Genomic DNA, 13,755 nt, shown 5'->3' with positions numbered 1-13,755 from the left:
ATCTAGAAAATACGAAGACTTATTCATGGGCAAATGGCTGCTATTATACAAACAACAAAATCATATTAAAACAATGTATATAAATAAATACAGAAATATGTTTATGTATATACATACTGAAATAAATTCCTGCTTACTTTATTAATAATACTGATAAAATTCTAGGATCTGGGCTATGCAGATGACTTGTAGTTGTACATGCTGTCAAGTCTGAAGACCTGAGAGTTCTAGCCCCTGGACCCACATGGTAGAAGGAGAACTGGTCCCTTCAAGTGTCGCCTGACCTTACATGCATGCATGCTGTGCTGTACACACACACACACACAAAAAGCAAAATTATATAAAAAAATTAAGATTCCTTGAACTTATTCTTGACCATCAATCAAACATCCTTATTACAACCATTCAATACAGGAGATAAACCATGTTCAACTGAATCAAAGTAACTCCCAGCTTACATTTTTTTTTTAATATACTAATGAATTTTAGACATGTCTTTTAATCCTAAATATAGTCCACAAGAAATATCTGTTCTGTTTCTGAGTTATAGAAAATTAATTAGAGGATGGAGTTATTGTTCAAAGGTAGACTGTGCTTAGGATGCATTAGAATGTAGGTTCAATCTCAACTACTTATATCATTACCAATATCTCAATCAGTGAACATTTACGTTCAAAAATAAAAATTATGAATTCTAAGTCCAAAGTGGCAATCAGATATTAAGAATAGTATGAAACAAGGTTAATTTGACCTACACCTTGAAACAAATGCCAAAGTAAACTCTAAAGCATAAACATAAAATGATTTTGATGTTTCTATGACAAGAATTCATTTTAGCAAACAGCAAGACAGCTCAGTAAGTAAAAACACTTGCCACCAACAACCTAAGTTCAATCACCAGGCCCCCATGGCGGAAGAGAACCAACTCCTAAAAGATACCCTCTGGCCTCCACACATGTGCCATGACACATACAAATATGCAAGTGGTATACACACATACACACGAATCATAAAGATGTGATTCTCTTTAAAAAAAAAAAAAAAAAAAAAAAAAACACAAGATTTTAAAAGAAACTCTTACCTCTGTTCATCTCCTGAAGTTACATCATGCAAAAGCACGTAATATTTAAGTGTATTTGGGATAAACCACTTAGGGTAGGAATAGTCATTGTTGTGCTGAATTCGGTGCTGTTCCTGTGACAACTTGGAAAACTGTTCCATAGGCTCAGCTTCACCAGACGATGCCACCAGCATACCTTATAACCACAATGTCAGGGAAATTATCACATCATATGATAAACACAACTTTATTAATACAAATTTTAGGAGAGATCTTCTGGCCAGGTCCCATGACACAAGCCTGTTAATCCTAACTACTCAGGTGGCTGAGACAAGAGAGTTGCAAGTTCAAGGCTGTGCTGCACCATAGTGTGAGTTCCAGGCCAGCCTGAACATCTAAGGGAGGACCTCTTCCTCTGACCTCCATGTGCACAAGCATATACATTTGCACACCTACATGAGCATATACCATGTGCATACACTACATTCACACACATACCTCAAGTAGCCAGATCAGAAAATCCAAAAAAAAAAAGAATTTTGAACATGATATCATTACCAATATAAAAAAAAAAAAAAAAATCTCCATTCTTTATAACTTCTTGAGAATTCTGTCTTTGTACGATTAACAACTTCCTGGCTTTCAGATGACTTAAAGGATACATGCTAAATAGTGATTCAGAAACTCATGATCTGATGCTGGCATGGACTGCAGAAAAGTTTCTCTGTAAGACTCGAACCATGGAGTAGTAGCTAAAATTAATAACATGCAAAATGGTTAGAATTCAGCAGAATCAGTTTATAAAAGATAATAATTTCTAGTTGTAAACAAGTATTTCCTGTGCTTCAGGATACATATGATATCAAGGCAAATAGCACAATTTCTCTCATTTGTAGATGCAGAATGTTATATAAATATATCACATCATTCACATATTTAGAGATATATATCATATTATAGCATCTATGTTTTAAGCTATTCATGCAAATAAATACATTTATAAATGGAACTAGTCAGGTTTACAGCATAAAAGTTATCACTCCTGAGCCTGTACAGCCACATACTTACAGATCAAAGTAAAAAGAACTAACTTTAGGTCCCTGAACCAGTCATCTCATGGTCACAAGCAGATCCTGTTCATAAAAGATCACACTTTGCACTGGCTCTCCAATGAGGTTGATTTCACCTCTCAGGAAAACCTGGACAGTATCAGAAGGTATTTTTGGTTGTCACAACAGAGAAGGAGCCATGACTACTGGTGCTAAGTGGAAATGTTCAGAAACTCAAAGACATCTTAAGAGTGCACAGAGCAAAACAGCTACACACACACAAAGAATCACCTGGCTCAAAATGTCAAGATGGGTAAGGCTCACAAATTCTATATCCTGACAACTTGAATATGACTACAAGAAAGCCTTTAAAATTTTTACGTATTAGAAGGAGAGGAGAAGCTAGGTGATGGGGGGGTGGGGGGGACATGGAGGCAGATGTTCACGTGTCTCCACCAGTCAAAGATAGTTGATATATCTAGGTTGGGTATTGGGTTACACTTCTGATTGAGCATTACCAAACTTACAAAGCCTTTGATTAACATATTTTTTTAAAAAATTGTATAAAAGCAAAAGGGAAAAGGGGGCATGGGATAGGAGTTTTCTAGGGAGGGGAAATGGGGAAAGGGGATGGCATCTGAAATGTAAATAAAATATCCAATAAAAATTTATATATTATCAATACTGTGTGTGTGTGTGTGTGTGTGTGAGAGAGAGAGAGAGAGAGGGGGGGGGGGGAGAATGTGTATGCATGCATATGGAGGTAAGAGGACAGCTTTCAGGTTGGTTCTTTGCTTATACTATGGGTTCTGGGAACTGAACCCAGTTGGTCAGGTTTGCAGCAATAAGCATCATCTCATTGACCCATCAAAGCCTTTGTAAAGAGAATGTCAAGAATATAATTACTTTATAATCAAGTCAACTCTTTGCAACTAACTTTACATGTTCTTTTTTTTTTTTTTTAATTTGGATATACTTAAACTTAGGCATGGATATACTTAAACTTAGGCATGCCTCTAATCCTAGCACTCAAGAGTCTGAAGCAGAGACGGGCGGTGGTGGCGCACACCTTTTATCCCAGCACTTGGGAGGCAGAGGCAGGCGGATTTCTGAGTTCGAGGCCAGCCTGGTCTACAGAGTGAGTTCCAGGACAGCCAGGACTACACAGAGAAACCCTGTCTCAAAAAAACAAAACAAAACAAAACAAAAAAGAGTCTGAAGCAGGATAACAAACCTGACATCAGCCTGGGCTATAGAATGAGATCAAGTCTCAAACAGCTAAGTAAAAGAGAAATAGAAAACAAAAAGAAAGGGTAAAGCCCGTTGGGCAAACAGAGTGGTATATATATCCTGTAATACAAGCACTTGCAAGGTGAAGGCTGGAGGACCAGGTATAAATGACTAGAAAGGTAGAAGAAAAAAAACAATACATGTTGACCAGATACCATTATCTCATCTGGTACCATATCATATAAGCTTTTTGTTATTTGTTTTGTTTTTTGAGATAGCATCTCCCTGTGTAGCCCTGTCTGACCTTTGATTACCTGTATAGACTACCATTTGTGTCACCACAACAGAGAAATATACAAACTTTTTTTTTTAACTGCAGCCAGGTGTGGTGCCACACACCTTTAGTTCCGGCAATGGGAAGGCAGAGGTAGACAGATCTCTGAGTTCAAGGACAGCCCAGTCTACATAGCACAACACAGAGAGACCATGTCCCAAAGGGGAAAAATTTAACTACAACAATGTTCTACAAGAAACACTCTTACATTCAGTCTGGTTAGAAGGATGTTATTATAACATTTCCCAACAATATTATAATCTTCGTGGAAACAGAGAATGACACAACTATAGGTATTTGTCACAATATGAAACTAATTTTCTAACCAACCACAAAAAATTCTTCTTTCCAAACCAAATAATCTCCAGCTAAAATATTCATGTTTTTAATTTATTATCAATACCAAGAAAAGTTATCAAAAACTAACAAAGTATCTCAAAGAAAATGGCTCATTTCACAGAAATGACTATATAGCCATAACAATTTTGATTAGTTGTTCACCTTTGCTGACTTACAGTTGCTTAAAAATTAACAAAATAAATAACAACAAAACTGTAGTCATAGGAAAAAGTTTCTATTTGGTAGTAGATCTTTGAAATTACTATGCCATACTACATTATCTGTATTAACAAACTTAGCTGAGTGTGATGGCAAATACCTACACCCCTGGCAACTACGAGACAGAGGAAGGAAGGTCAGGAGTTTGAGGCCATCCTGGGCTATATAACAGACTATATCAAAAAAAAAAAAAAAAAAGAAAGAAAGAAAGAAAAAGAAAAAGAAAAAAAAGCTATACTAAATTACAGTCTAGCTATTAAATAGTACACTATATAAACTATGGTCTATTTATTAAATGGTATACTATGTAAAATATGTATAGTCCATCCATTAAATGATATACTATGCAAACTATGTATGGTCTAGCCATTAAAAGATACACTATGAGCCCGGCAGTGGTGGTGCACGCCTTTTATCCCAGCACTTGGGAGGCAGAGGCAGGCGGATTTCTGAGTTCGAGGCCAGCCTGGTCTACAGAGTGAGTTCCAGGACAGCCAGGGCTACACAGGGAAACCCTGTCTCGAAAAAACAAAACAAAACAACAACAACAAAAAAGGATACACTATGTAAATTTTGTTTGGACCATGTATTAAATAGTACACTATATAAACTATGATCCATCCATTAAATGTTATACTATATAAACTATGTACAACCCATCCATTAAATGACACACTATGTAAACTCTGTATGGTCCATCCATTACATGGTATACTATCCAACTACAAGAGAATGAGGAAACTCTCTTCATAAGGCTATGAAGTAAAATCAGCAATAGCCAAAACTAGGCATGGTGGCTCAAACTTGTAATTCCAGCACTTAGAAATCTGAGGTAGCAAGAGGATGGCTACAAGTTCAAAGCAAACCAAACTATAGAACCAAACTGTGTCTTAAAAACAAGACAAAGTAGCAGCCAGAAAGTATGTATTTTTGTGAAAGAAAAGGAAAAAGATGTGAAAAGCTACAAATACATTTGTTTATAGTTTCAAAGACAATGAAAAACAGAAACTTAATGCATGTGGGCTTTGGATAGAATGCACAAGGCCCTGGGCTTGGTCCCAAGCTCTCCTGCAAGAAAACAGCCAAATCAGTTACCTTTTGGGAAGAAGAAAGGAAAGAGGGGGAGAGGGAAGGCAGAGGGAGAGAGGAAGAGGGTAGACATAGAGAGAAGCTAACTCTCTGCTCTATGGGTCTGGTCTTTTATTTTAGTGTTTGAAATAGGGGTTTCATATAGCCTAAGCTGGCTTGAACTGTGAAGCCAAGGGTAATCTTGAGTCCTTGTTGTGGTTTGAATGTAAAATGTCTCCCCTCAGTTCACATTTTTGAATATTTGGTCCCCAACTAATGGCACTGTTTAGAAAGGCTATGGAATCTTTAGATGGAAGAACCTTGCTGGAGGAAATACATTGACTAGAGATAGGCTTTGGGGTTTTCCAGCCTGGCCCCTTTTCCTATTCCCATTCTACTTGAGACTGCCAAAGTAACATGACTGGCTGGCCTTGACTGGCATTTCTCCCCCAGAGTAAACCCTTTCTCTCCTAAGTTGCTTTTGTCAGAGTATTAAACCAAAGCCAACAGAAATTACTAATACATTTCTGACCTTTTTGCCTCCACCTCCCAAGTGCTGGGCTGCAGGTGTGTACCAGCACACATGATTTATGTGGACTAATGATTAAGCTCAGGATTTCATGCACCCTAAATAGGTACTCTACTGCTGAGCTATAGTACCTACTGTATCTCATGATTTGACTTTGGAAACACAGGTATTTATCAAACTATATAAACTTTTAATTAAATTGAATAAAAAAGAAAAAAGCAAGAAACACACTCTGACATACTTTATGGGCACAAGTATATGAAGCAAGGCAGAAATGTGTTTTCATCCTTCAGACAGGTTAACAAGTTTTTCACTCAGCCATATGTTTTCCGGAGGAGCTGTAAAAATGTGTGGTTCATCTGTCTGCCTTTAACTTCGTTAACTGCCACTAAACTATTTTGTTGTATTCTTAATATTATGTTGTTTGTAGGATGTGGAGATAAATGTTACTTTTTAATTTTAGTGTTTAACACATACCGTAACACTTAATGACAATCTCCCACCTTAAACATGCTTGTACATCGTTTGGGATGACATCACTATTTTGCTCCTATTCTCTTTTTTTCCTTGGCAAGGTAAATACCAGCCATGAAACCCTGTGAAAGCTTCCTTCAACAAGCCAAGCAGCACTTGCGGGAAGGCAGGAGATGAGGACGTCCAGGTCATCCTCAGTTACCAAAGGAGTTTGAAAGCAGTATCTCTTCTACACAATGCACTTTGCCTCCATAAGAAAAGAATAGCATGTTTTTCCTTTTTATCAAAATAAAATGCAGTTCAAATCAGGCTATTCCATATTCAATAAAAGCCAATAAAGTATAAAGAACAAAAATATGTAATATTCATAAAAATAATCAGAACACTGAGTATCCATTCAAATTCTACATCCAACTAAGAATTGTTCCTGGGGGAGGCGGTGGGAAACGGAGACCACTTTCAAATAAAGAAAGAATTCAAAGAACAATCACAAGACTAAAGACCATGCAAGACCAGAAGTTTGCAGTTGCTCACTGCCAGGAGCTCAGAAGCCTTGAGTGACCCAATCTGCATCTCAAACAGCAAGGCAAAGAGCCTCTTCTGAGTTAGAGCTGAGAATAAATAGGGTTTCTTAAGAGGCGACACTAGAAGACAAGAGGGAAACTATCAAATCTGAAGGAAAACAATTCTAACTGGTTCCGGTAAACCATCAGTCAACTCCAGCCCCAGAGGATCCAACACCCGCTTCTGGCTCCACAGCCACTGCATACATGTGGAACACAAATATACATGCAGGTAGAACACCCTTACAAAAAAAGAAAACCATTCTAAGTAGAGAAGACTCCTCTATCAAATCAAGGAAATACAGCAGAAAGATGGATGAGGCAAGCTGGTTACTCTTGCCTATAATCTTAATACCCCAGAACCAAGCAAGATGATCCAGCACTGAGTTGGAGCCAAGCCAGGGCCAATGAGTTCAAGTGCAACCTAAATTACAGAGAAGAAGCTGACTAAACACACACACAAACATGTGCACACACTCTGCACTCACCCACACACTTGAGAAAGGGGACGGGGGTTGAATGAGAGGATCCTGCTATCTGACTGACACAAGCTTGAAAATGAGCATGATCCACAGAATCTACAAAAGAACCTCACATCACAATGTGGTCCTCCGACCTCTACACACGCACCATGGCACACACATCACACACACATCACTCACACATTCACACACACACACACAAATGATGATGGTAACACTAATTAAGCAACATAAAGTAAGAGAAGGAAAGAAAACCTCTAGGTAGATACTTGAGGAAAGTGCCTTGGAGAGTCACCAGACAAGAGTGAAGCAGAACATTTTCAACTTCTTTTGGGTTTTTTTTTTTTTTTTTTTTTTTGAGACAGAGTCTCAATCTGTAGCCCAGGCTGGCCTTGAACTGGGAGCAACCCTCCTGTCTAAACCTTCAGAGTTCTAAGATTACATGCATGAGCCACACCATTCCCTGCAGTCTTTAGACTTTATTCCTAATCACTCCTTCCCTCCCATCTTTTTCCCAGCACTTAGGGAACAGAGGCAGGCAGATGTCTATCAGTTCAAAGCCAGCCTGGTCTACATACTAAATTTTGTGCTCTGCCAAGCACAGAATTTAGTAGGCCAAGCAGGAATAGAGAGTGGGACCTAGTCAAGACAGACAGACAGGCAGGCAGGCAGGCAGGCAGGCAAGAAAAGAATGACTTAGAAAAGGCAATACCAGATTAGTGTGATGGTTCAATACTTGGAGGCAGTAACTGTCAAACCTGATACCTGAGTTCAATTTCTAGGACTCCTATGGTAGTAAGAAAGAAGCAACTCCTACAAGTTATCCTCTGACCTACACTTATGCACTCAAAGAGATACACATAAATAAATGTAATAAAAGAAATTTAGAAAAGCTGAATGGCTGATTCAGCAGTCAAGAGCACTGTTGCTCTTGCAAAGGATCTGGGATCATCAGTTCCTAGCACCCACATGGTGGTTCATAATAACAATCAATAACCCCAGATTTGGAGCATGTATGCCCTCCTATGGCCTCCATGGGCATCATGCTTGCATGTAGCACACAAACATCATGACCAAGAAGCAAGTTGGGGAAGAAAGGGTTTATTCAGCTTACACTTCCACATTGCTCTTCATCACCAAAGGAAATCAGGACTGGAACTAAGCAGGTCAGGAAGCAGGAGCTGATGCAGAGGCCATGGAGGGATGTTACTTACTGGCTTGCTTCCCCTGGCTTGCTCAGCTTGCTCTCTTATAGAACCCAAGACTACCAGCCTAGGCGAGGCACCACCTACAATGGGCCCTCCCACCCTTTATCACTAATTGTGAAAATGCCCTACAGCTAGATCTCATAGAGGCATTTCCTCAAGGGAGGCTCCTTTCTCTGTGATAACTCCAGCTTGTGTCAAGTTGACACCTTAGCAGTTTAGGCCTGTCAAGAGGCAAGAGGACTGACACAAGTTCCAGGCCAGCCAGGGCTACATAGAAAGACATGGTCTCAAGAGAGGGAAGGAGGAATGGGGAAGGAGAGTGTGTTTGCATGTGTTTGGGAGGGAGGGAGGAAGGGAGGCAGGCACAGGCACGCACACACACACACACACACACACACACACCATATAAAATAGACTCACAGAATCTGGAAGTGGTTGTTCTCACCTGAAATCCTAGCACTTGAAAGACAGAGGCAGGAGGGTCAAAGAGTTCAAAAGCACCACTGGCTACACAGAAAGCTTGAGGCCTTTCCTCAAGAAAGTAAGGACTGGGTGTGATGGTAATGTGGTGGTTTGAACATGGTTGGCCAATGGAGTGGCACCATTAGAAGATGAAGTTTTTTTTCTTGTTAGAGAAAGTGTGACACTATGAGGGTGGGCTTTGAGGTCTTCCTCTTAGGTGCCTGAGGATGCCAGTCTTCTCCTGTCTGCCTTCAGAACAAGATGTAGAACTCTCAGCTCCTTTCCCAGCACCATGTCTACCTGGCGACTGTCATGTTTCCTGCCATGATGATAATGGACTGAATCTCTGAAACTGTAAGCCAGCCCTAATTAAATGTTGTCCTTTGTTAAGAGTCACCTTGTTCATGGTGTCTCTTCACAGCAATGAAAACCCTAGCTAAGACAGGTGCGCATCTTTAATTCCAAGACTCAGAAAGAAGAGTCAGGTGAATTGCTTTGAGTTATGGGCCAATGTGGTGGTTTGAATGTGCTTGGCCCCTAGGGAGTGGCACTGTTAGGAGGTGTGGCCTTGTTGAAGAAACTGTGTCACTGTGGGGTGGGCTTTGGAGGTCTCCTCCTATGCTCAGGCTTCACACAGTGCAGAAGAGAGCTTCCTCCTAGCTGTCTGAGGATGCCAGTCTCTCCTGATTGCCTTATGCTCAAAATGCAGAACTATCAGCTCCTTCTCCAGCACCATGTCTGACTGGATGCTGGCTGCCATGCTTCCTGTCATAATGATAATAAACTAAACCTCTAAAATCATAATTAAATGTTTGCCTTTGCCGGGCGGTGGTGGCGCACACCTTTAATCCCAGCACTTGGGAGGCAGAGGCAGGCGGATTTCTGAGTTCGAGGCCAGCCTGGTCTACAGAGTGAGTAGGACAGCCAGGGCTACACAGAGAAACCCTGTCTCAAAAAACCAAAAAAAAAAAAAGAATTCACCTTATGTATTTTTAATAAGACTTTTGGACACTGAAAAAGAATCACATCAAATATTAATTCATTCAACATATTAATGTAATATTTCATCAGCCTTATCATGAAAACACTATCTAAACAGTATAAAATATCTAAACTATCTATTTACATCTATTTTATAAACATTTCCACTTAATACCAAGCAAGATTAAAAGTTTATCATGCTTTTCATTTAATAATTAAATTATACAGAAATCAGACCCCCATGATCTGTCCTTAGTTTTCTCATGGAACACTGATTACCCAAGCTACTTACACAAACAGAGAAGTTCCAGGAGTCTTTCAGCTCTGCCCAGTTCTAGCACCCTGTAAGCACTCAAGTACTTGGTTCAAAGGTTTCCAAGACAAAATGAATTATTCTAACAAAAGAAATTTTCACTTAAAAAATAATAACAATTATTACTTACCACTGATGTTAAGGTCATAATCTCCCGCTGTAATCACATTAGCGACTAATCCTTCTGCAGGCTGGCTGCCAGAAACAACATCATTCAAAAGCTTCCCAATGGCTCCCGGCTGAGGTGGCTGGGTGACAATGTTGCTTACTGCTATCTTCAAATTTTTAATTATATGCAGTTGATTATTAGGATCTCTCATGTGAACTTTTAAAAAAAGAGAGAAAGAAATTTTAAATAACTTGGTAAAATGCATCCTAAACCAAAATTGGGTTAACTGTTTTCAAACACAAAGGAAATCAGAAACTAAGAACTAAAAGAATATTCTTCTAAAATGCAACTGGCTACATTTTCCCTTACAAACCAAAAGAAATACCTACTAATCATAAACTTCCCCCTTCTTAGTCAGCCATAGTGGCATATATCTATAATCCCAGCACCTGGAAGGTAGAAGCAGGAGGATCAGGAGTTCAAGGCCAGCCTGGGTTACATGAAGCTGTCTCAAAGAGGGAAAAAAACAAAAACAAACAAACAAAAAAACAAAAAAACCTTCCTCTCACACAATGCTATTGGTCACAATTTCCCTATAGGTCCTGTTTCTCCTACATTTAGAGTTGTCCAAAATGAGGGACTGTTTCAACAACAACAAAAAATAATAATAATAAATAACAATAAAATATCAAAATAGCATATGCCATAAATATTTGCCTCATTTTGTAGTCTGGGCTGGCTTTGAACTTATAGCTCTGGCCTGAGCTGCTTTAGTGCTTGAATTACAGGTGTGACATCAGAGACACGGTGGTGGAAACCACGGTGGTGGAAACAAGAGAATCCTGGGATACCTGGAATACTCGCAGGCCAGCATGACACATGCAGGGGTGAACAAGAAAAACCTAGTTCAAACAAGGTGGAAGGCAAAGATAGATACCCAAGGTTTTCCCCTGTAAAACACACACACACACACACCATGAACACACATATGCATATGCACACACAGATTTAGAAAGATAACAAATTTAGCATTTTCCAGTTGAATAATGAAGATGTATATTTGTTGTATTCTCTGCATTAGTCTGATTGTTTTCTCATTTAAATATATAGACCTCCCTCAATAATTAAAACTTCCTAACTATGTAACTCTGACACCAAAAAGGGAAGAGGAGGAAAATAAAGGAAAAGAGAATTAATTGCCAGAGTACACCTTTGATATCTTTAGAAACATATAAGTAGTAAATAAGTAGCATATAAGTAGCAAACCTCTTTGAGGGTTGAGAACAGTGCTATATGCTTACCCTGCATACCCCAGGCCCTGGATCCAAACTAGAAACACACACACACACTTCAGAACCTTGGAGATGAATTATGAAATTACATCAACATAGCAGTAGTTGTGGTTAGTATTGTCCTTTTGACAGGCTCTAGAGTCACCAGGAGACAAACCTGAGTATACCTAACAAGGAGATTCTAGATTAGATCAAGGAAGTGAAGGGACCCACCCTGAATGTGGACTGACTTGCATCACATGCGCTCAAGTCTTACACTGAATGGAAAAGACAAAGTGAGCTGAGCGCCAGCATCTTTCTGGTGACTGTGAATGTGAGGTAAGCAGCAGCCTCCTGTTCTGCTGCTGTGTCCTCCCCTAAGGGAGTACACTGTCAAACTGCCAAACCAACTTGCCCTCCTTTAAGATGTTTTTATCAGGTATTTTGTCACAACAGTCAAGAAAGTAACTAATAAGAAACTGATAGCAGAAGTGGAACTTGTGAAAAATCTGACCATGATTGTTAGGTCTTTGAGACTCTTCACAAGAAGAATGTCGAAGGGCTTAGAACTCTGGGCCTTAAAGCCTTACAAAGTTTTAAAAGGAGTTTAAAAGGCCATTCTGGTAGGGATTTGGAAAATCAGATTGTCAAGAAAAACATTAGTAGTAGAGGCTTTGCTTAAGAGGTTTCAAAGAGGAAGATGGACTCTACAGGAACTAGCTACAAGTCATTCCTGCTATATTTTGACAAAGAATCTGGCTGCCTCTGTCCATACAGCCTGAGAGCTTCAGTGAGGTCAAATTCAAAGGTAATGAATTACTCTGATTGGCTGAGAACAATCTAAGCCAGACAGCATCCAGAATGCATCTTGATTACTTCTTACTGCTTACAAGTGATAAAATGTGCCATTTGTTCAAAAAAGGGAGTTTAAGGCTGAAAACAAGGGGTCAGCAGGATGATTCAACAGGTAAAGGCATTTGCTGCCAAGCCTGAGACTGGAGTTTGATCCCTAGATTACATATCTTGGAAGAAGAGAAAACTTTCCACAAGTTCCTCTGACCTACACAAAGGTAACTATACACACATACACTCACTCTCACAAACTCACTCACATACACACACAATTTATGACATAGAAAAGAGAAAAGGGAGAGAGAAAAATAAAGGAAAACAGAACTGCCAGAGTATTATGGTATACCTTTGGTATCTTTAGGAACATATTTTGCATGTATTTTCCTTAAAGTTGTTCCATAATTATCAAATACTATAAGCAGCTAAACATGGTGGGCATTGTAGTTTTTAATAATACAGTATTACTGTGTGTGTGTGTGTGTGTGTGTGTGTAAAAGTTGCAGACAAGCCAAAAAAAAAAAAAAAATGGTACCATTCTAGAGAAACCTATTTGAACTGAAACAACAGGAAAATTACCCACAGAGCAGCTCCAGTCTCTCAGTACTACACCTTGAGAAAATCCAAACTCCCTTAAAGGAGTATAAGCAATGCTACTGAAAGGATGGCCTGCTCAAAAACAACTGTAGGGAAAATTGTGTCCCCAGAGTCATCTTGGAAGGGACAGAGAACAATTCAACTGTGGTCCAGGAAGCCTAAACTATACCTCAAGCTGGCAACACACACATGATACTAGTTTTACAGGCATGGAAGGGCATGAAAGGCTATGCCAAGGTTCTAAAATGCCCTTAAGCCAAGGCAGTATGTGACAGGGTTGGATTCCCTGCTAAGAGAGCCTGAGAGCACTGTGAAACGAAGAAGAAAAAGCCCACACTGCACTGGGAGATCCTAATGCCAAAAAAGGCCAGGGCAATGGGATATCTGCTACAGAAAGCTACAGAACACAGTGAGGCTGGTTTGAGAGCCTGCATGTGCCCCAGGCAGCAGACCAGGAAGGGTGGAGGTACACAAGTCAGCTGGAACACAGGGCCAGACACCCAACACAGAGCTTCAGATTTAATGTTTACCTGCTGGGGCATTAAGTCCTGTATTGGTCCAAACTGTTCTTGCTATACTCTCATTCCCCTCTTTAGAAATGGGAGTGTTTATTGTGTA

The 13,755-nt window shown here is 39.6% G+C and overlaps 1 protein-coding gene and 1 long non-coding RNA gene across 4 annotated transcripts in view; one reads left to right on the top strand and one right to left on the bottom strand.

The window, feature by feature from the left end:
* Positions 1-13,755, bottom strand: part of Trappc8 (trafficking protein particle complex subunit 8) — a 75,292-nt gene that overhangs the window by 53,357 nt on the left and 8,180 nt on the right. For 2 of the 3 annotated variants that reach the window (XM_034518079.2, XM_034518081.2), the window contains exons 2-4: positions 10,442-10,636; positions 1,723-1,812; positions 1,082-1,256 (exon numbers count right to left, since the gene is read on the bottom strand). In XM_034518079.2, coding sequence (XP_034373970.1) covers positions 1,082-1,256; positions 1,723-1,812; positions 10,442-10,636 — 460 coding nt within the window. Of the gene's footprint in view, positions 1-1,081; positions 1,257-1,722; positions 1,813-2,151; positions 2,171-10,441; positions 10,637-13,755 lie in introns of those variants that run through there. The other variant, XM_076912942.1, reaches the window with a different exon arrangement.
* Positions 2,287-6,611, top strand: LOC143434365 (uncharacterized). The gene is made up of 3 exons (XR_013103826.1): positions 2,287-2,422; positions 3,136-3,247; positions 6,404-6,611. It is a non-coding gene; the product is annotated as an uncharacterized LOC143434365 (long non-coding RNA).

Source organism: Arvicanthis niloticus, chromosome 14 (genome assembly GCF_011762505.2).
Source record: "Arvicanthis niloticus isolate mArvNil1 chromosome 14, mArvNil1.pat.X, whole genome shotgun sequence".
Lineage (NCBI taxonomy): Eukaryota > Metazoa > Chordata > Mammalia > Rodentia > Muridae > Arvicanthis > Arvicanthis niloticus.
This window is presented reverse-complemented; position numbering and strand designations above follow the sequence as displayed.